The sequence below is a fragment of the Oikopleura dioica genome, chromosome XSR, assembly GCF_907165135.1.
Source record: "Oikopleura dioica chromosome XSR, OKI2018_I68_1.0, whole genome shotgun sequence".
Classification (NCBI taxonomy): Eukaryota; Metazoa; Chordata; class Appendicularia; order Copelata; family Oikopleuridae; genus Oikopleura; species Oikopleura dioica.
In genome coordinates, this window is record NC_137294.1 from 3,693,082 (window position 1) to 3,711,084 (window position 18,003).

The following is an 18,003-nucleotide window of genomic DNA, read 5'->3' on the forward strand; positions in this document are numbered from 1 at the left end:
GCACGCTGTAAGTACTTTTTGGAAGCACGATCTTCTTAACAACATAATTTATTCACTTGCTTGATATATAAGTATTTATCTTATTCTCATCCTAACAGTAATCAGATTAGAGTCCAAAGAAAAGCATGAAGATTTTTATCGCTCTTGTCTTCTCCAACGCCGCGGTTGCGAATATTTCCTGCATGTTTCCAGGTTACTCGCAAAGTTTTATTAATCAACAACCCTTTCGTAACGAGAATAAATAAACCCAAAAGTAAAGTTAGCTTAATTTGCACTCACGTTTAGCAAATCAAGTCGAAATTAGATGTATTTTTACCAAAGCTCACCACGTATCTGACCTCGGCAAATCCGCGGCAATTTAAATTTATTATATCAATAAATTCAACTATTTTGCATACTTGCAAAGGTCACTAATTCAACAAAATCAGCTTATATTCTTGCTAAATTACTCGGTGTTCCATTTAGCGCTTGCCTACAAATATGGGAACCTGCTTGATTGTAATGGTGCTGCGAAGAGAGCCGTGGCAGATGCTGATGATGATTTCTTCAAGGGGCGGTTCAATTTGACATTTTGTTTATTATACTTAAAATCGAAGTCAATTAAATAGTAGAAATAACTGCTTGATTAGTCTCAATAGTTTATTAGTGAATTTATTCAGAAACAAAGTGTTCGTTTTATAGTTACCTATCTGAGTGTTTTTGATTCAAACTCTTCAACAAAAACATATGTTTCGTAATAACAATGCGAAGTAACGGGAATTTTATTAAATTTGTTAATTAAAGTTGTATCAGGTTGATGTTTGTTCTCAAAACAAGTTTTGTTTCAAAGAAATCTCAGAGCGAAAGTGAACCTCAAATAGCGCTACAATCCTGAACTTTCAATGCTCGACGAAATTACTCGAAGTTTCTAGCGCGGGAGCGTTTGAGAGATACGGCGGTAATATTCTTACTGTCAAGTGATAATACACGTATTTTATCGTAGTCCTCAAAAAGCAATTTTTTCCAAGCATAAAACAACAACACATGTATTTTTATAGATTTTATTAAGAATTGAGAAATTACAAAAGAGTGTGATTTAAACCCTAGTCGTGACAATCACGTTAAGGGTCGTTCGTCGATATTTTTTTTTCAGTTTTTTTTTTGGTTTGAAGATTTGTAAAAATGAGATTTAGTGTGATTTACAGGATGAGTTTTACTTTTTTGTCGATTTTTTCAACCTTTGAATTGCTTGAGACCGAACTTGGTGGCGTGCTTGGCAGCGTTGTTTTTCTGGTACTTCTTGATGTGTTCGATTAGCTTGAATGGTCGGGAGCCGTGTGTAGATCGCGAGACTGGGTTGCCTTGAGAGTCTTTGGTCACCCAGTTGCAGATGGGAAGCGAGCCAGGGAAGTCAGTGCAGAATCGGAAGTATGTCTTCAGCCGGAAGTAATCGAGTTTGTTCAACTAGAATTCGTTTAGATGCTAACTTTTTAAACTGTTTTCTTGGGAAGTAAAAGTCGCTTTTGGTGCTAAAGAAAAATTGTTGTGGTCTAAAATATTATCTTTCAAGGGGCATTTAATGTTTTTGGTCACAACTCATTTTAAGAAAACTTAGTGGAGCGCTTTGAAAATAGACTTACGTAGTGGAAGGCGGCGGACTCGTCGCATTTCCCAAAGCTTTCTCTAATGGTCACGGCAAACTTCTCAAAATAGTTGTAAAGTCCTTCCTTGACTTGGTCGAATTTTGGAGTCCATCTGTCAATTCGTTGCTAAAATTCGTTTAAAAACTTAATTTTACGGCAAACAAGACAAACCTTAGTAGCTGGGTATCGTTGAAGGGCGTTTCTGTTTTCTCCACTGGCTTGGTTAGCCCAGCACTCTTCGGAGTCGGCCTTCACCATTTTCCTCAGTGTTTCCAGACGATTGCTCAACTTAGTCATTGGGCGCTTGTACTGCTCGCTGAAGATGTCGACCAGCATTCCGGTGTTGTGGATCTTCTCGAGCTTCTGGTACTCGTTTTTCTCCCAGCGTGGATTCCACTTGGTGTCTTAAGAGAAAAGAGTAAGAACAATGCCGACAAGGATTAATAATTACAGGAAATTCAAGGAAAAGCTACTTACTTCTTTGTCTTCTAAATTTTGGGTTAGAGTACTTTCGTTCCTTCTCTGGGGCACCAACTCGCTTCTTCTTGTTCTTCTTCTTTTTCTTTCTTCGTCTTTCTTGGACGTCGGTAGGAGGCTCGATGGTCGTCGTCGCTTCAGTCGTCACAAGAAAAGATGCGTCTTCGAATTCGTACTGTGCGGAAACCATGCTGCTGGCAACGCTCAACATGTTCAACAATCTCATTCTCAGTTAAAAATGTAAATCTGTTTTTTGTTATAAAAAGAAAAACTCGATGGTCTTACCTCGACCGTTCGGTGCTTATAAGTTCTCAGGCGGCGCGAGAGAGCGCGCTTTTCCTCACATTCTAGAGCGCTAGAAAGGATAATTACCAGATATGGAGTAAATACAACGGTTCATTTTTGAGCATACCGTATATTTGCATTAACTAAAAATTCGTTTTTTATTATTTGTTCGTTTCAATTAGGGCGGTTCTTATTCTTTAGTATTAATCCTGGCCCGTTAAAAGTCATTTTGGTCTTTTTTTTTGCAAAAAAATGCTCAAAGTGTTGAAAGTTAGCACTTTTTTTATAATGTCTTGAATATATGGTATATTATGAACCTAAGAAACATTCTCTAAATGGAAGGGTTTTCTTTTTTCAAAGTAATCCGCGCTAAGAATCAATGATGTTTATTTCCAGAAAAGATTTGTCGAAGAAAAACTCATTTCAGTGATAGTCTGAGTCTTCAAATCGACAAGGAGGAATGAGAAAGAGCCCATAGAGCGTTTTCGATCCAAATGTCGCAGTTTTTCTAAAACGTATTTTTAGGATCAATAAAAACTCTTTTCTTTCGAAAAATGTTAGGGAGAAAAACAAGGAATCGAAAACAAGGATTAAAACTTTTCAAGGGTCTAAGCGGGCGTATTTAGGGTTATGCTACATTTTTGTTGAATCCTCTAGAAAGACAGGCGAATTGAGCCCGAATGAATTCGCAAGGCAGAAATGTTATTGTAACTACATCGATCCCTTGTCAGTGAATTACTCTTGCCGCCGTTATCGCTCCTGATCAGCATCATGATAAACAGTTACAATGAAAAATTGTTGTAATGTCTTCAGCCATCAGTTGACTAAACAAACGAATAAAATTAAAATTAAATTCAAGTTGCGTTATCAGTTATTTTGCGGCTTCGTTTTTGTTATAGCCGCTACGCGGCTTTTCATTTTCGCTCTTTCAGAGCCTGACTCAGGTTTACAACACAGGTTGCTGAGCACAGCGCATGACGGCTGTTTATTAATTCTCGGTGAAGTAAAGATGTTTTCATCTTTGATTTTTGTACACGGTTTCGAGTCGAATTTTCACCACTGCTCAGTTTTTTTTGTGAACAAGGCTCACTTCCCTATCTTATCTTAGAAATGTAAATTGATAATCTTAATCAGCGGAAAGAGAGAGAGAGTTAGTATTGTTTAAATCACTCGATCCCATATTTTGTAAAATAGGTTTGACTGAAAGACGGAAAATGGAGAAGAAACAGGCTGGCGAAAAACGGAAGCGAGTCGAATCGAAGTCAGAAGATCTTGCGATCTTGCCGGGCGGCAGCGGAGCATTTACGCCGCCAGAGAACAAAAAACAAAACTTTAATATTAAAATTCAAATGCAATCTCAAACAGAGACAACTGGCACCACCTACAGAGCAGCGACAAACAACAATGATAACTTCATGAATCAGAAGAAATTAACGAAGAAGGAAGAGCAGAAAAAGACCGACGATGAATCATTTAAGCAGATCGAAAAGTCAATTTATCAGGATGGGCTCAAAAGTGAGGTAAATGATGCCAGATATCTCGCACTTCTACTGCAACATTACTGTCTTAGAGCACGAAAAATACGTATGCTATACAGCAAGCTCTTGGGCGAGGAGGCTTCGCGAAGGTTTACAAAGCAGTGGAGACCATTGCTGATCTCGGCGGCAACGGGCCTGGGATCACGCAAACAATCGCCTTGAAAGTAATTCCAAAGACAAGAATTTCTAGAGAAGATCAGTACAAAAAAGTAATGCGCGAGATCAAGCTTCAGTCCGGATGTAATCACCCAAATATTCTGTCGATGTTTTCGAACTGGGAAAGCGATACCTGCGTAGCCGTAAGTTAAAGGCCTTATTTTGAGACGGAGAAGTTGATTTCATATTAAGATGGTGTTAGACTACTGCGAGGGCGGTTCTCTTTCTTCGTATTCAAAACAGTTCGACAACAGGGTAATTTCTTTTTACGTGTCAAATACCTTATCTGTTAAAGATTGTGGGATTTGAAAACGCTGCTTGGATCATTGGACAAGTTCTTAGAGGCGTACAGTACTTGCATGAACGCGGCATCATTCATCGTGATATCAAGCCTGCTAACATTCTCCTTTCAATGGGTCGCTGTCTGATCGCCGACTTTGGACTTGCACTAGAGAAACATGAACGGGAATTTATCATTTGCGGGACGCCGAATTACATTTCCCCAGAAGTGTACGAACGAAAGCTACATACGGAAGCGGCAGATATTTGGGCAGTGGGTCTGGTTTACTTTTCCATTATGGAAGGCAGATCAGGATTCAGCTATAATCCTGTCGAAACTCTTCAGAAGCGAGTCAAAGACGTAGCTCACACACCACATCGGCAGGAAACCCCTCAAATCTCGCGCGACTTCTTCAAAAGAATTATAGGCTTGGTTTGTGATAATCATAAATTAACAAAAAGCTTGATATTTAACAAACCATCTCAAGTAAAAGATCCGAAGCATCGTCCGAGCATCGACTTCCTTCTAAGGCATCGCGCAGTAACAAATAGACCTGAATCTACCAGTGACGAGTCAACGATGTCAAATAACAACGAAAAAACCTGTCGATATATTTCACTCCTGAAGGCATGGAATCGAGTTCTCTCCCAGGAAGAAGCTGTTTGGGAAAGCGATCCAGAGACAGTCCAATGCTCCCCAGAAAGGAGCAAGATAATCCGTATGCGCCGCTGTATATCTCTAAATTTATTGACAATCACACGTATACCGGCAAGTTTATAGATCATCGATTTATGTCGATTTCAAACATTTTCTAGGGCTAGGTTATCTGATGTCTAATGGTGACGTCGGGGTGTGGAAAGCAGGCGGATTTCAAGTTCTAGAGCACGGTCCAGACAAATCATTGGAAATTCGATACAGAGGCGAAAAATGGGAGACGATTCCTGAGTGGTACTTTAATGACAACCCAGAGTGCTTGAACGAAAGCTTAGCTGAAATCGAGTCGATGAGAAACGGCATGGGAAAGCTACAAAACGCAGTCACGTGTCTCCGAGGGCGAGTGGCAATGAAGCCTCCGACCCATCTAGTCTACTGTAAGAGGCTAGGGCTTCGTGCGATTGTGTTCTTCTTCTCGAATGGTGACTACCAAGTGAACTTCTTAGAGCCAGCCTCTAAGCGTATGAAGATCATTGGATCGAAGGTATCTTTTTTCTCTCTTCATGTTGATAAGTGTTCACTAGAATGGTATTTGCCTTATTGACAGGCAACGAAAAAAACACTACAAGAGCTGGGACAGCCTGAACGAACACGAGCGAATCGTCATCGACACAGAAGAAGCCATAAACGACAGTGATTTCAAATCATTAATAGAAAACGCGCACCAAGAGCTTTTACTTAACAAAGTATACAAGTCGGAAACGGCCGGAATAATCATTTTTACAGAGAAAAGCCGAGCGAAATGGAGGTGGCCACGACTGCATCAGTCTTAATTGTAGACTTTTGCCGAAAATCGTCATTCTGTAACTTTTCCTGCACAGATAACGTCCGATTTCTGATCCGTCAAACAATCGTTTACTTTTAATAAATAATAATTTTCCTGAATTGAAGAGGCCATTTCATAAATACTTCTGTTTTGTAAATTAACGAAAAAGGCGCTGGGTTCAGTCGCAGCCAATTTATCGTGAACATACATGCCAGAAATAACAAGCCACCGAAAGCTCAACTAAAACAGGGTGGCGTTCTCTTCTCTGTTTGAAAGGACAACCGTGTTTTTTGGTTTGCGGAGTCGTTTTGGTTAAAATATTTAACGTTTAAAAGATATCTGACGAAAACCACTATATTTAAGCGAGCATAAGCAAAGTTCGTTTCTGCGGCAATGCGAGCTTTCATTAACTCTCTGTACTCGTTTATGAATACTTCTGCATCATGGCTGCATGGCTAAGGGACGCATGATAATGTCATTAAAATAATTCAATAAATCATTGAGTGTTTCTGTGCGTAATAATCAGCTTTGTGCAGACAACAAACAGGCAATTAAACTAAATTAAATGTCACGTTTTTTTTGTGATCGACATCTTTTCGGACAGTTTTTGGTGGCACCTTACTAGTACTATATTTTATACAGATATGATATCTTACGATATATATACGATATCTGAGATATCGAAAACAACAATTTGCTATCTATTTGGATCGATAAGAAAAAAATGCTATCCTACTATGTCTCAAATACTTCTTATCAAGGTAAAATCTTCACCTGCATCCCGCTGAGATCTCCCGTCTCACGCTGAGATTTCCGGTATGCTGGCGCTCTATTGCTCCAAGACCGGATATATATCAGATTCACCATCGTCAGAATTCATAAACATGATTCCAAAATTGACGCCAGAACAAGAGTCCTCTCTAAATACTTGGTTTGAAATAAATCAACGCCCAACAAAGAAAGAAAAGGCAAGCATGTGTCAACTGCTCGAACTTTCAGAGAAGGAGGTCGATCGATGGTATCGGGAAAAGAGATATTTCTTCAAAAGATCGCTTCCTTCTAAGCAAAAAATAGATGAAATGAAGACCGGCCTTGACCTTCACATCAAGAGAATATCAAAATCTCGAGAGATTTTCTACCAAATGAAGAGGAAATACAACAAAACATCGGTCACACGAGATCTTGAAGCGAACGTCAAAAATATATCCTCATTTGACGATTTCTCGGAAGATGTGTCATCCTTCAAGCTTCTAGAGGAGGAATATAGCATTAAAACGAATTTCGACGATGCCGACTTTCTCCCGAATCTTTCCGCGATTCAAAACGATGATGCTCACCGAGAAGAAGAGTCCTCGTTTCATCTCCTTTCAGAAGAAAGTTTCCCCATCTGTCTCTTCCCCTTCTTCTATTTTTGTACGTAAACCGAAAATAAATTCAGAAATCTGAAAAAAGATATATGAACGTAAAAATTTCATTTTCTGCGAGCCTCCCCGTAATTAAATTGGAAAAAAAAAATTTCTTTGAGAAACATCGCCGGCAAATAATATCATCTCGGCTCTGATACCAAAACATTGGAATGATTTTCAAATAATATTGTAGAGTGCTCAAAATGAGCTGTGATCTGATTCCATTAGGGAGAGCTCACTTAGACGAGTTTACGTTAAAATCAAACAGGGCAAGAATTTTTCACGTTTTCGCTTGGCTTTATTTAATTTAAGATTTGGCGATGTAGCTGATCAAAATATGCGTCTGAAATGAAACTAAAGTTTCTGTACCTGCGCATACAAAACATCGAAAATTTCTGATATTAAATTTCACAACCAAATGGCGACGTTTGAATTTGTGGGTCTATGTCCGATGCTAGCATCGTAGTTGTCGAGAAGTTTTTAGACCTTGAATCATTGGTTCCGAAAGAAGTTCTTGATTATTTTCTATCCTCGGACGTTCGTGCGGCCAACGTTTGTCAAAACAGTTTCAAAAATTTTTAGTTTCCGAAAACAAACTGCTGCGGAAAAAACGGTTCGCTCTACGGGCTAAAACATATTAAAACGTCAAATAAAATATTCTGTTGGCGGCATTTCGGGGATATTATGGAAACATGCTAATGCACCAAGTTGGTGCCAACAACAATTGGAGATTGCTCCTCATCATTTTGGACTGGACAAGGTACTTAGTATCACTAATTTGATCCCCGATCGTGTCATATTTGATTATTTCTGTCCATTTATTATCTTTTTCATTGCTCGAAGGTCCAAAAAATATTTCTTCATACACGTGGAGTTTCTCTTTCAGAAGATAAAAATGAATCTACAGTGAATCTCTTCAGGGGTTGTTCGAATTCGGAATTTCCTTCGCCATGCACTGCGAAATTATGATCTCATCTTCTTCGTCCAAGTCGGAAAGATCGTCGTCAGTCTTTGTGGTGGGAAGCTGACCGTAAGCGCCCGATTGCGAGCAGTTTCGATGGAAATGCACACTAAAGGAAATTTAAAACAACCATGCATACTTTTCTGTGTCACCTGGTGTTTGTCTCCACTAACGCGTCCAGATCGTCCGGTCTATCCTGTCGCCAGAAATAGATTTTTCCGAGTATTTTCTCCCGAAAGTGGAAGAGTGCGGCTAAGAAAGAAACGATCACAAGGGCGACGAAAAACTTCTTGTAGCTTCCATAAGACAAGTCATCATTTATGTCCTCTGTGATGACTTCGTTGCTATCCATTTAAAACCTCAAAAATTTTCTGCGTTGGCTGGACAAAAAGAAAGAGAGAGGGATTTTATACACTGAAAGAAAAGTAAACAAAATGAAGGCGGAGGGATGAGGGAGGGATATCACACCACCCTGAAAATATATGCGAAAGGTTAAGACAATGAAGGCACCTTAGTGATTATAAATTAGATTAATGAAATTTTTTCTAAATAAGAACTTTTTTTCGTGCAAGTGAATGTCAAATGAGGATTTTGTCAGATGACTGCAATCGAGTGAATCGTCTATCTTTTATGTTTCTGCAAAACGCAAAGTCAGCTTTGTTAGTTTCAGCGCTCAATATATGCTTGTTTTGTACTTATTTATGCATCTTTGTTGACAGGCCGAAATCCAGGAAATCAGCTGTTCAAGAATAATTTTAAATAGGGAAGTTCCTACTTATCATCAGGCGACAATTAAGGAGCTAAAGGCCACTAGGAACAAATATAATTGAGTTTTGAATAAAGCACGAAAAAGAGGCACGTAATACTAGATTTAATATTTGACAAAGTGTAGTTGTTCAAACAAATCAAAAACCATTCCCAATTTTCCGATTGATACTTTTAAAGCATATTTACATCTTAAACAATTAATTTTATTTGTTAGATTTTGAATACAAAACCTAGTTTAAATCTGGTGAAACGGAATGCGCAGTCTTGCTAATAATATTTTACAGCAGTAAATCTATTCCAAGAGCGACAAAATATGCGACAGGGCCAATATTTGCGCTCTTTTGCCATTTCAAATAAAAATGAATAAGAGTCTCGCGTCGTCCTTGCCAAGCTCAAGCTCAAAAGAGCATCACCTCCACCACTAGTAGTATTTTTAACTCGTTGAATTTTCAGAGATTGAGTTTTAACGTAATTGACAACAGAACGCTAGAAGACTGCGGTAAACTATGGCTGGCTGGCACGTGGTCGAGAGTTATCTCGAGCAAACAGGAAAACACTCGACACTCGTCGGGAAGTACTGGATCTCAACCTTTTTAGCTCTGAGGTGAGTTTCATTAAGGAGGTCAGATTGAATTGACTTATTAGACTCCTGCTGCTCTGTTCAATCGTTGACGATGCTTTTGGTGATACTGATTTGGAATGCGATACTAAAACGCCCGGTTGCGAACGAATGTGCATCAACCATTTTTATCCACTGAAACCACAGTCCTACTGGAGCATCCAAATGCTTTTCATCTCCCTCCCAATCATGATCTTCATGGTTTATACAAGGTAAGTTGTCAAGTATAACCTTTTCAGTAGCTCTGACATTCAGCCATAAACAAGAAAAGATTGCGATTGCGCGACAGCTGAAACGGGCGCACATCAACAAAGAAAAAGAAGAGATCGAGAAGCAATTCACGGAAAAGATCAAACAGCTTGAAGACGATCGAGAAACTCTGCAGAAGAAGCGCGATGTTGCTGATCAGGAAAGAGACAAATTGATTAGTGATAAAGCGTGGTGTTCGTTAGGACAATGTTTTCAATAGAAATGTGCTGCTTTCCATAAGCACGATTAAATTAAATTAAGCTCAAAGTAGCGGTTCGAAGATCTTTTGACTCTAATAATAGCTTTACGAAACTCCGCAAGGAAAACGAATGACTGGTGCTGAGTTAGAACGACTCTTCACTGAAGAAGAAAATAGACTCAACGAGCTCCAGAAGCAAGCGGTCGAAAACTTGACGAAGGCTGAAAAGAAGGAAGAAGACACCGATGACTGCGCAACAAAATCATCCGGCAGCGATAACTCGACTCCACCAAAGCTCTTCCTCGGCTATGTTTCAATGGTACGCTTTGATTAGTGACTAAACAGACATTGGCGTCGGGTGAATTACGCGCGCGTGACAGCCACAGAACTACTCTGCAAATACAAGCCACTCGAACAAAGATCTCAATAAGCCGAGCTGGGTCTCGATTAACTTCCATCTTTGAACAATGCCGCTAGAATTCTAATCTTAACTATGTATTCAGGTATTCTTCCGAACTCTCATCGAAGCTCTTTTCCTCGCCTACTACTTCCAAATCTACGCCTGGAAAATGGTGATGCCCGAGACATACCAATGCGACCGAGAACCATGCAACGATGTAGTCACCTGCTACGTCGAGCGGCCTCACCAAAAAACCATTGTCATTTGGATTATGTTCATGACCGGTTGCTGCACCGTTTTTGTTGGCATTCTTGAGCTCTTTAGCTGTGGATTCTCGAAAATCGCTGATGCATGGAACAACAGACATGATGATATTACAAAAGTAACTCGACCACCCTATATGATTATTGTAATGCGTATTTCAGGAGTACAAAGTCGGCCAAATGAGCAACGTCAAGATGGCTCTGCAATACCAGGCAGCAATTGGAGGCCCAGTACCATCTCTTCAGACAAGCTAAGAGCACCCTCCCACTACTTCTTCCCAGTCTCTGGATGACCCTTACTTCTACTTAGACATTTATTGAATGCGAATTTATTAAAGATGAAATAAACTTTTTACACGAGTTCATTCACCTTTTTTGTTAGTTATAAAAATATATCTTTATTCAAAAAGTAAGTTGACAATATATCTTCAAACAGGATTATAGGACGCGGCGTGAAACATCTAAACTTTACATGCCAACAGGTTTTTCTTTGGAACGTTCGTCTTGAGAGTTCATGAATTTTTGAAACTCAGCGAGCTCTCTATCTCTGGCAATAGCGTTGAGGGCATAAATGGCTTCTCTTAAAGTTTTTAAGTTTTATAAAACTGTGATCAACAACATACAGGTATATGAATGAGCAAGAGGCATTTACCTTTGTTTTTCGTAAAGCTTCTGTTTGTCAGGGTCTATGAATACTTTTCCTGACACTGTTGAAGAATAAGTTTCTTTCGATGTTGATCGTCTGTTCATTCTAAGGCAAAAGGATGCGACATGAATATAGAATAAGGCAATTATTAAATATTAGAAAGAAACTGTTTTACAGTTATCTTAGGTCATGACATGGCTTGAAGTACCAAGGAAGAAAATCAACAGAAAAGAATTTGTTTGTGGAATCAGAGGTAAAATTGTTAAGAAATTGCGAGTAATGAAGCGGATGAAGCAGAAGTTTCAGAAGTATTCAGTTTGACTCGATCTTGACAGCGAAGAAAGCGGCAAGGAAAAATATGGCTGAAATGAACTGGAAACCAGGAATCATGATGAGCAAAGAATAGTGGTATGAGAAAAACGTATTCAATACGACGATTAGCGATGGAAGGTTGCCACAGACTAATCTCAAAGTGAACAATGTGTACCCGATCGCCTTTAAATTTAGTCAGCATTAAATGAACCATTATTGAGACTGACCTGGCCTTGAATCGACGACTCAAAGAGAGAGGAAAAGGCAATAAGAAAGACGCCGAACCACATTTCCAGACAGAAATAGGCAACATAGAGAAGGATGAAGCAATAAGGAGGCTCTATGGATAGAACAATCGCCATGAGAGGAGCGCCGAGAAACTGACTGATGAATAAAATGAAGAGCGCCCCCTTTGGCCCAGTGAATGTCTTATTCTTGTTAATCCAGTCTGTCAACAAGCCACCAAAAAAGAACCCGCAACACCGGCAAGAATGGGGTTCCAGAAAAGATATTTTTCCGAGTTTTCAAAGTTCTAAATCTCATGTTAATAGATTTTTATCTAGCTAATAGATACCTTGTAATCTGCGAAATATTTCACTTGATTGATTCCAAGTGTAAAGCCCGCCGTGTGTCTAAAGATTGCGCCGACAAAAATAAGAATTGTTGCTGGTTTTAGTAAGACTTGCAATATTTGTGAGAGATTCTCTTTCCAATCACTATCTTCGGCATTAGTTTCAGCCTCGTTTAAGTTTGACTTTTCCTCCTCCTTGATTATTGAAGTATTTTCCTTTTCTTGATTTATGACAATAAATTTGGACATGATCAACAGAGCGACAGCACTCGTGGCGCAGCAAATACCAATAATGTAATAACTCCAGCGGAAAGAGTCCTTGGTCAAAAGAGCTAGCAGAATTGTGATTGCATACGCCAAATACATTGCCCAGTTAAAGATACCCATCGCCTTTGAAGTGTTTTTGACAAATATGTACTTTATGATAACCATCGAGATTGGCTGTGTGCATCCCTCAAAAAGACCTCCTAGGACGCGAATAGCAGCCAGAACAGGGAATGATTTCGCCATTGGAAACAGAAATTGAGAAAGCGATAATACGGCCATGGCAGAAGCAAGCCAAAAGAGCCGAAATCGCGAGTCGGCAGCATAGCCAGATAACACTGTAGATATAGATATTGGAACAATGTAAAGAACTGTGAAGATCATCTGCATTGGCTCCTCATTTTCAAATGAACACTCGCATTCCGGAGCTTCACAAACAGTTCCGTTTTGAACCAGATTACCATCGTTGTCCAGTTGACAACTATATATATTTTATTTTTTGATTCCAAATCTACAATCGAAAGCAAGTAACAAAGAGACAACGTACTTGTAACCGCCTGTGCCAGTTGCAGCCGCTAGCCTCGCAGAATTCATCATAGGTTGCCAGACTGTCATTTGTGAACATAAGAAGGTAAAAGTCAAAATACCAAGCGTCAGTCCTTTTACCCCCTTGCTCGCCATTCTGAAAATCGCAAATTTGTTAGTTTTTAGTCTTCTTTTCTATAAAAAGGATAATATTATACAGATTTAAATAATAAAATTTAGCCTCGCTTATTTCTGCGAGAAGCTCTCTTTCGTTTATTCAAAAGATCATTAATCTCTTTTTGCTTTGCGATCGAGGAATCTAGGTTTTCGTAATCGATTCCAGATGCGAATCGAGTAAGGTAGTCATAGTCATCCTCGGTCACGTTATGCTGATCATGGGTGCGATTCGGTAATAGATATTTGTTGATAGAATCCTTATATTTTCATCTAAACGAAATACGGTCATCAGAATAAAAAAAAATTGCTGAATCGAGAACCCTGCCTGATCCCACAAAAGACGGCGCCCATTTACGATGAAGCTCGTAAGTGCCTCTGGGTTATCAGGAAAAGCAACTTCTTTCGTCTATTGAGATTATATATAGAACGAACGAATGGAAATTCCCCTAGGGAATAAAAATATAGACGTACCGTGAAGGTAGTCTTCCTTGTTGTCCAAAGAGATGGTGACAGTGTTAAAACTTCGTATTTCTCGTCTTCTTCAAACTGGTTGTAAACTTTCATTTGAAAAATGTATCGTTTTGCTGTGTGGTAAAAAATGACGGGAATTATAAATTGAACGGCGGTTAAAGTGAGTACTGAATACTTATTTCATCATATGGTTTCATAGTACGAAGGCTAAAGCGCACCTTTACGAGAGGAGCTAGGGCCATGATTTTGGTCCATTTGATGGCGATGGTAGCGCCGAGAGCGGGTGGCACGACAGAGAGACTCTTTGAAATCGTCTTCACCCGCTGGGCAGCTGCGCCAACATAAACGATTCTCGACATCCTGAATTTGTTAATAAGTAGAAAATCACAGCTTGCATACTGATCAAACAATTTACTTCAACGCAGTTCTTATGGTATAGAAGGTGATAAATGCGGTAAGGGACCACCATTGAATACAGTAAATTAAGTGATTATTAGAGAATGATAATTTTGTTTGACCACCAATCGGTCCTCCGGGCAAAGTTGATTCGCGATCCAGGTCAATAAAAATCTCCTCCGTATCGAGATCCTTTGACATGTTTGTAACATCGCGTACTAGATAGTCTATAATTTAGTCACTTGCGAATAAACACGGGTAATCAACCTTTGTAAGTTCCGTCGTCGCGTGGTTTTTGACCATGAAGTTTAATCACGTCATCGTCAAGTCTGATAATTCCTCCGATGGAATGTGTGTCGCTCGACTGTCCCTTGTCGCGAAATGATCTTTCAACACGATCTAGCGACACGAATCCTCTGTTGACAAGGATTCTGCGTCCGTCTTCAGTCACAAAAGGAGAAATGACATGAGCCCCAGTTCGCATGGAAACGTTAATCTTGGAGAAATCCTCATCTTTGGCGGGAATAAACGTTCGAGGATGAATGATGCACTCTGGTGATTCGCTATCATATTTGCCCGATAGTCGTATTCGTCGAAACTCGTACTCTTCGCGTTTTGCCGCAAAGTCGGAAGGAATGCCGTCAAGAGGTTCCATCAAGGGCCTCTCTTCTGATCTCTTGATAATTCCCTCTTTCCAATCACGCCTGTTATACTGCCAGTGACCGAGTTTCGCTGTCAACGGAATGCCAAAAATTCCGGGCCAATACTTTATCAAGAGTTTTAAGCCCATCTTTTTCTAAATCAAAAGACTCGATGAATGTTTAAAAATAATAAAAATGATCTTTATAGTATAAAAATAAAATGTCAGAGTCGGACAAAGATGAAGTGGAAAGAGTTCGCTTGAAGTAAAAAAGTGGCATGTAAGTTCAACTATGGCTTTTCTCGTTGTTTTCATCGGTGCCCAAATCTTGTTGTGAAGCTTGGGCCAGTTCGCAGAGTTTCTCGGGCGTCTAATTAAGTGTTAGAAAAAAGTTTTTTTTTGTCAAATAATCAGATCCGGAGGACTTCGGAAATGATTGAATGGGTGAGTCCTATAATAAGCTTATTATAGGGAAATTACCATTATGGAACTGAAGATTGAAGGTATGAACTGGAGGCTAAAACGAGCTACTTTACAATCTATTCTACGAGTAAAAATTTGGCACCTTTATGCGGGGCAGTACGCTTGGCTTTTTTTCAATACTTCTCGCTTTGAAACTGCGCGTATGCTTACTCGATGATGAAGGATTAACAAATCGGTCGCTGCATGTTCTTGAGGCTATAGGCCGCGACAATCGCCCAGGTGGTACTTCCTTTACTGGTGGAGTGCGGACAACTTTGGTTCCGGAAGCCACAGGTAGGCTTCGTTCGAACCGTTTTGGCTTCTCATATTGCGATAGACGGTCGAGACTTAGTCCAGACGAGACATTTTTGGAGGTGATTTTCCTTCTTTGACTTGGATTCGATCGTTGAATTTCCACCTGTCGTGAGATTTGACCTCGAAGAGATTTCACTTGCTGTGGGGCAACGCGCGGAATAGGATTCACAGTGAAAACATCTAAGAAAAGATATAGTTACGAATTAAAGCATACGAACTACCTAACACCCCACAGAGAAGACCACGGCCGACTTCTGCATAGTGATCTGGTGTATACTTGACCAGAGGTGCGGGAGGAATTGGCGGTGTTAATGCGCCGTCTCGGGAAGAAATCGCATTCTGGTATCGTCCAGTGTTGTAGTTGCACTCAAGCGTGTAGATATGAGGCGATCCCGTCAAGTAGTAAAATGCAACGCGACAGGATCCCTCTTTACTCAGCTGATCTCGCTTATCCTTCATATTCATATTTCGCTGGCTAGAAAATTAAATAAACAAATTGAAAATTGGAGGTGGCAAACCTAAAACAACAAGCATCAAAGTCCATGTGAGCGGAATTCGCCGCCGTAAGTCTAGCATAGCATAGTGTTTCGGCATGATAATCTGCTAATTTTAGACGATTTCCGAAAAGGAAGGCGCCCCTCTTCGCGGCATGAGCATGAAGATCAATCAAAAATCCAACTCCAGATTCTTTGTCTTCAACGAGAGAATCGTAGTCCTGTGCCGTTGAGTCGATATCGTTTGGGATATCTTTTCCGTCAAGACGGTAATTCCGGTGCAAATAATAGATAAGTTGACGATAGGCAAAACACTGCGGCTGTAGTGATACGTCAGGATTCAAATAAAAACGGTTGAGATTTTGGCCACGTGCGTCAGTTCTATAATGACCACGAACCACTCCATCAGGATTGAGAATAGGGATGATCTTGAAGACGTAACGGCTTCTTAATGTTGCTGAACGCTTATCGTCTGTCCGCAAAATGAAATCGACCATTCCTCGCAAAACATGAGAGGCGGGCGTTTCTCCTGGGTGCACACGAGCGGAAATCATGAATGCTTTTTGTCCTTAAATTTTTTTGCAGGTCGATTTTTTCTTGTTGTTGAAAGACCACTTTTGTTTTCTTCCGCATCGTTGTTATTCTCTTCATCTGCTCTTTCTGGGAACGGTGGTGGTAGGTTATGCGCAAAGTTTGGCTCCACTTCATCAGTAATACCCTCTGCTGAGCTTATCGTTAAAAGCTCTACTGGACGGCCGTCGATCGACCTGCAGAGGATTTCCCTGTGAAAGTAGATGTCTGAGGAAGAGTGCTCTTCCGGAAAGCGATGCTTCTTTTCTAATTTGTCAATCCATTTTGTGGTATCTTCGACCGAACATGGGTATGAAAAACTAATGCAATAGTTAACTATTGATGTGGCACAGAACAAAGCAACCTGAAATAAACATCTTCTGCTGTAGTAAAAGTGTGCCAAAATGACATGAGAAAGACGCCATCGCTCGTGTGGGAGAAGACAGAGCAAACCCTATTCCATCGCTCTGGTTCTAGCATGATATTCGGCATTTCGGTCCCTTGTTGATGCACCATGAAAACAGGCGCCATTCCTTGGTTGTAAAGCTTTTGGTGACGATTCAAGTTCATCATGTTGAATCGTACAGTTTTTCCATGGGCGCCAGTAACACGAAAATGGAACCAAGATTTATTACCATTTTCGAACTCTGTGCCAGCCATATCTGGCGCCACGACGCAACGAAATTCGAGATCGACTTCTGGTCGGCGGCCTTGGCGGCGATCCACTGCATCCTCGTCCGACAGAGGATTATCTTAGCATTTTGATTAGAAATTCTCTTCATTGTTTTCAAATTAATTTACCATTGAGCTCAATTGACTTCAGATTTCCGGAGTCAAAACATGAGCTAATCTCAACACCATCGATGAGCCAATTTCCTTTGCCTGGGTAGCTCATAAAACCGAGATCACTTGAAAGATCTATAAAATGCGCAGTTTATTAAAAACTATAAAACTGAATGTTTAAATTCACCTAATAGTGGCGTACCGGGGGCATTGTAGAATTCGCGTAAATTGTCAAAAATTAAGCTCGCGAGAGGTTTATAAATCGACGTAACAAGAGCGAGAATGGGTCCGTAAATATAAATGAAAAATAATAACTTTGAAATAGAACTCTATTCGTGCCGATTTCGGACCCAACCAGATTGTGGTCGAGGACAAGGAGAGTCACTCCTGCTTTGAACTGACGAGGTTATTGTCGAATTCGTTGAGCGCGAAAAATATCGAGATGATGATCTCGATAGAGCTGAGAGATCGATACAAAATAAGAAATTTATTAATTAAAATCCACTATGTAAATATTCGACCTTCTTATCTGAAAATACTCGAGGTGTCTTCGCTTCATTCTCTAGCGGGTTTTCCACTCTTGGCCTGTTAAATGCTCTAGCTGTTACTCGGTCAACCATTATTACGCGAAAAGGGCACGGGAGAAATGCACATGCGCAGGATAATCGGTGCGT

General features: G+C 40.1%; 8 protein-coding genes and 1 long non-coding RNA gene across 13 annotated transcripts; 3 read left to right on the plus strand and 6 right to left on the minus strand.

Moving 5' to 3' along the window:
• Positions 1-1,036: 1,036 nt before the first annotated feature.
• Positions 1,037-2,358, minus strand: LOC145707787 (uncharacterized). Its single transcript, XM_081785363.1, has 4 exons — positions 2,100-2,358; positions 1,794-2,026; positions 1,620-1,748; positions 1,037-1,443 (listed from the first exon to the last, which is right to left on the minus strand). Exons 1-4 carry the CDS (start codon positions 2,323-2,325, stop codon positions 1,213-1,215), a joined length of 819 nt encoding a protein of 272 aa, XP_081641489.1. The 5' UTR covers positions 2,326-2,358; the 3' UTR covers positions 1,037-1,212.
• Positions 2,359-3,598: 1,240 nt separating this feature from the next.
• LOC145708840 (uncharacterized) lies at positions 3,599-5,179 on the plus strand. The gene is made up of 5 exons (XM_081786539.1): positions 3,599-3,904; positions 3,955-4,221; positions 4,271-4,333; positions 4,374-4,790; positions 5,174-5,179. Exons 1-5 carry the CDS (start codon positions 3,599-3,601, stop codon positions 5,177-5,179), a joined length of 1,059 nt encoding a protein of 352 aa, XP_081642665.1.
• On the plus strand, positions 5,179-5,910 carry LOC145709698 (uncharacterized). Its single transcript, XM_081787400.1, has 3 exons — positions 5,179-5,556; positions 5,597-5,758; positions 5,799-5,910. The coding sequence occupies exons 1-3, from the start codon at positions 5,188-5,190 to the stop codon at positions 5,877-5,879; spliced, it is 612 nt and encodes a 203-aa protein (XP_081643526.1). The 5' UTR covers positions 5,179-5,187; the 3' UTR covers positions 5,880-5,910.
• Positions 5,911-8,053: 2,143 nt separating this feature from the next.
• Positions 8,054-8,602, minus strand: LOC145709757 (uncharacterized). The gene is made up of 2 exons (XM_081787459.1): positions 8,358-8,602; positions 8,054-8,314 (listed from the first exon to the last, which is right to left on the minus strand). Exons 1-2 carry the CDS (start codon positions 8,555-8,557, stop codon positions 8,161-8,163), a joined length of 354 nt encoding a protein of 117 aa, XP_081643585.1. The 5' UTR covers positions 8,558-8,602; the 3' UTR covers positions 8,054-8,160.
• Positions 8,603-9,379: 777 nt separating this feature from the next.
• Positions 9,380-11,068, plus strand: LOC145709435 (gap junction alpha-6 protein-like). Its single transcript, XM_081787117.1, has 6 exons — positions 9,380-9,577; positions 9,619-9,804; positions 9,848-9,999; positions 10,142-10,359; positions 10,544-10,822; positions 10,866-11,068. Exons 1-6 carry the CDS (start codon positions 9,480-9,482, stop codon positions 10,956-10,958), a joined length of 1,026 nt encoding a protein of 341 aa, XP_081643243.1. The 5' UTR covers positions 9,380-9,479; the 3' UTR covers positions 10,959-11,068.
• A 25-nt stretch (positions 11,069-11,093) lies between these two features.
• LOC145709436 (uncharacterized) lies at positions 11,094-11,455 on the minus strand. Its single transcript, XR_014134887.1, has 2 exons — positions 11,356-11,455; positions 11,094-11,283 (listed from the first exon to the last, which is right to left on the minus strand). It is a non-coding gene; the product is annotated as an uncharacterized LOC145709436 (long non-coding RNA).
• A 523-nt stretch (positions 11,456-11,978) lies between these two features.
• On the minus strand, positions 11,979-14,051 carry LOC145709439 (uncharacterized). Of its 4 annotated transcripts, XM_081787119.1 has the most exons (5): positions 13,888-14,024; positions 13,670-13,836; positions 13,044-13,178; positions 12,236-12,977; positions 11,979-12,193 (listed from the first exon to the last, which is right to left on the minus strand). In XM_081787119.1, exons 3-5 carry the CDS (start codon positions 13,175-13,177, stop codon positions 12,113-12,115), a joined length of 957 nt encoding a protein of 318 aa, XP_081643245.1. In that variant the 5' UTR covers position 13,178; positions 13,670-13,836; positions 13,888-14,024; the 3' UTR covers positions 11,979-12,112. The 4 variants fall into 4 exon arrangements, with proteins under 4 accessions (XP_081643245.1, XP_081643247.1, XP_081643246.1 ...); XM_081787121.1 differs by lacking the exon at positions 11,979-12,193 and having other exon boundaries at positions 12,836-12,977; positions 13,670-13,843; positions 13,888-14,051; XM_081787120.1 differs by lacking the exons at positions 11,979-12,193; positions 12,236-12,977; positions 13,044-13,178 and adding exons at positions 13,216-13,410; positions 13,524-13,604 and having other exon boundaries at positions 13,670-13,843; positions 13,888-14,051.
• A 9-nt stretch (positions 14,052-14,060) lies between these two features.
• Positions 14,061-14,882, minus strand: LOC145709440 (surfeit locus protein 1-like). Of its 2 annotated transcripts, none has more exons than XM_081787125.1 (2): positions 14,333-14,882; positions 14,061-14,283 (listed from the first exon to the last, which is right to left on the minus strand). In XM_081787125.1, the coding sequence occupies exons 1-2, from the start codon at positions 14,853-14,855 to the stop codon at positions 14,081-14,083; spliced, it is 726 nt and encodes a 241-aa protein (XP_081643251.1). In that variant the 5' UTR covers positions 14,856-14,882; the 3' UTR covers positions 14,061-14,080. The 2 variants fall into 2 exon arrangements, with proteins under 2 accessions (XP_081643251.1, XP_081643250.1); XM_081787124.1 differs by having other exon boundaries at positions 14,061-14,292.
• A 3-nt stretch (positions 14,883-14,885) lies between these two features.
• LOC145709442 (cytosolic carboxypeptidase-like protein 5) lies at positions 14,886-17,906 on the minus strand. The gene is made up of 9 exons (XM_081787127.1): positions 17,517-17,906; positions 17,348-17,464; positions 16,911-17,298; positions 16,589-16,866; positions 16,001-16,535; positions 15,704-15,957; positions 15,271-15,662; positions 15,186-15,222; positions 14,886-15,075 (listed from the first exon to the last, which is right to left on the minus strand). Exons 2-9 carry the CDS (start codon positions 17,439-17,441, stop codon positions 15,017-15,019), a joined length of 2,037 nt encoding a protein of 678 aa, XP_081643253.1. The 5' UTR covers positions 17,442-17,464; positions 17,517-17,906; the 3' UTR covers positions 14,886-15,016.
• Positions 17,907-18,003: the final 97 nt, after the last annotated feature.

What these genes read in the sequence shown, in the direction of transcription:
- LOC145708840 (XM_081786539.1), top strand. Translation starts at nt 3,599, where the DNA reads ATGGAGAAGAAACAGGCTGGCGAAAAACGGAAGCGAGTCGAATCGAAG. An exon ending in AGGATGGGCTCAAAAGTGAG is followed by an intron (nt 3,905 to 3,954) that starts GTAAATGATGCC and finishes TTACTGTCTTAG; the next exon opens with AGCACGAAAAATACGTATGC. An exon ending in CAAAACAGTTCGACAACAGG is followed by an intron (nt 4,334 to 4,373) that starts GTAATTTCTTTT and finishes TATCTGTTAAAG; the next exon opens with ATTGTGGGATTTGAAAACGC.
- LOC145709757 (XM_081787459.1), bottom strand. Translation starts at nt 8,557, where the DNA reads ATGGATAGCAACGAAGTCATCACAGAGGACATAAATGATGACTTGTCT. An exon ending in TTAGTGGAGACAAACACCAG is followed by an intron (nt 8,315 to 8,357) that starts GTGACACAGAAA and finishes AATTTCCTTTAG; the next exon opens with TGTGCATTTCCATCGAAACT.
- LOC145709698 (XM_081787400.1), top strand. Translation starts at nt 5,188, where the DNA reads ATGTCTAATGGTGACGTCGGGGTGTGGAAAGCAGGCGGATTTCAAGTT. An exon ending in TGAAGATCATTGGATCGAAG is followed by an intron (nt 5,557 to 5,596) that starts GTATCTTTTTTC and finishes AGTGTTCACTAG; the next exon opens with AATGGTATTTGCCTTATTGA. An exon ending in AAGAGCTTTTACTTAACAAA is followed by an intron (nt 5,759 to 5,798) that starts GTATACAAGTCG and finishes TCATTTTTACAG; the next exon opens with AGAAAAGCCGAGCGAAATGG.
- LOC145707787 (XM_081785363.1), bottom strand. Translation starts at nt 2,325, where the DNA reads ATGAGATTGTTGAACATGTTGAGCGTTGCCAGCAGCATGGTTTCCGCA. An exon ending in AAAATTTAGAAGACAAAGAA is followed by an intron (nt 2,027 to 2,099) that starts GTAAGTAGCTTT and finishes TTTTCTCTTAAG; the next exon opens with ACACCAAGTGGAATCCACGC. An exon ending in AACGATACCCAGCTACTAAG is followed by an intron (nt 1,749 to 1,793) that starts GTTTGTCTTGTT and finishes AACGAATTTTAG; the next exon opens with CAACGAATTGACAGATGGAC.
- LOC145709439 (XM_081787119.1), bottom strand. Translation starts at nt 13,177, where the DNA reads ATGGCGAGCAAGGGGGTAAAAGGACTGACGCTTGGTATTTTGACTTTT. An exon ending in ACTGGCACAGGCGGTTACAA is followed by an intron (nt 12,978 to 13,043) that starts GTACGTTGTCTC and finishes AAATATATATAG; the next exon opens with TTGTCAACTGGACAACGATG. An exon ending in AATATTTCGCAGATTACAAG is followed by an intron (nt 12,194 to 12,235) that starts GTATCTATTAGC and finishes CATGAGATTTAG; the next exon opens with AACTTTGAAAACTCGGAAAA.
- LOC145709440 (XM_081787124.1), bottom strand. Translation starts at nt 14,855, where the DNA reads ATGGGCTTAAAACTCTTGATAAAGTATTGGCCCGGAATTTTTGGCATT. An exon ending in CGACGACGGAACTTACAAAG is followed by an intron (nt 14,293 to 14,332) that starts GTTGATTACCCG and finishes ACTAAATTATAG; the next exon opens with ACTATCTAGTACGCGATGTT.
- LOC145709435 (XM_081787117.1), top strand. Translation starts at nt 9,480, where the DNA reads ATGGCTGGCTGGCACGTGGTCGAGAGTTATCTCGAGCAAACAGGAAAA. An exon ending in ATCTTCATGGTTTATACAAG is followed by an intron (nt 9,805 to 9,847) that starts GTAAGTTGTCAA and finishes TCTGACATTCAG; the next exon opens with CCATAAACAAGAAAAGATTG. An exon ending in GAAGCGCGATGTTGCTGATC is followed by an intron (nt 10,000 to 10,141) that starts AGGAAAGAGACA and finishes GACTCTAATAAT; the next exon opens with AGCTTTACGAAACTCCGCAA.
- LOC145709442 (XM_081787127.1), bottom strand. Translation starts at nt 17,441, where the DNA reads ATGAGCTACCCAGGCAAAGGAAATTGGCTCATCGATGGTGTTGAGATT. An exon ending in GCAGAAGATGTTTATTTCAG is followed by an intron (nt 16,867 to 16,910) that starts GTTGCTTTGTTC and finishes CTATTGCATTAG; the next exon opens with TTTTTCATACCCATGTTCGG. An exon ending in CAATCTTCAGTTCCATAATG is followed by an intron (nt 15,076 to 15,185) that starts GTAATTTCCCTA and finishes ACACTTAATTAG; the next exon opens with ACGCCCGAGAAACTCTGCGA.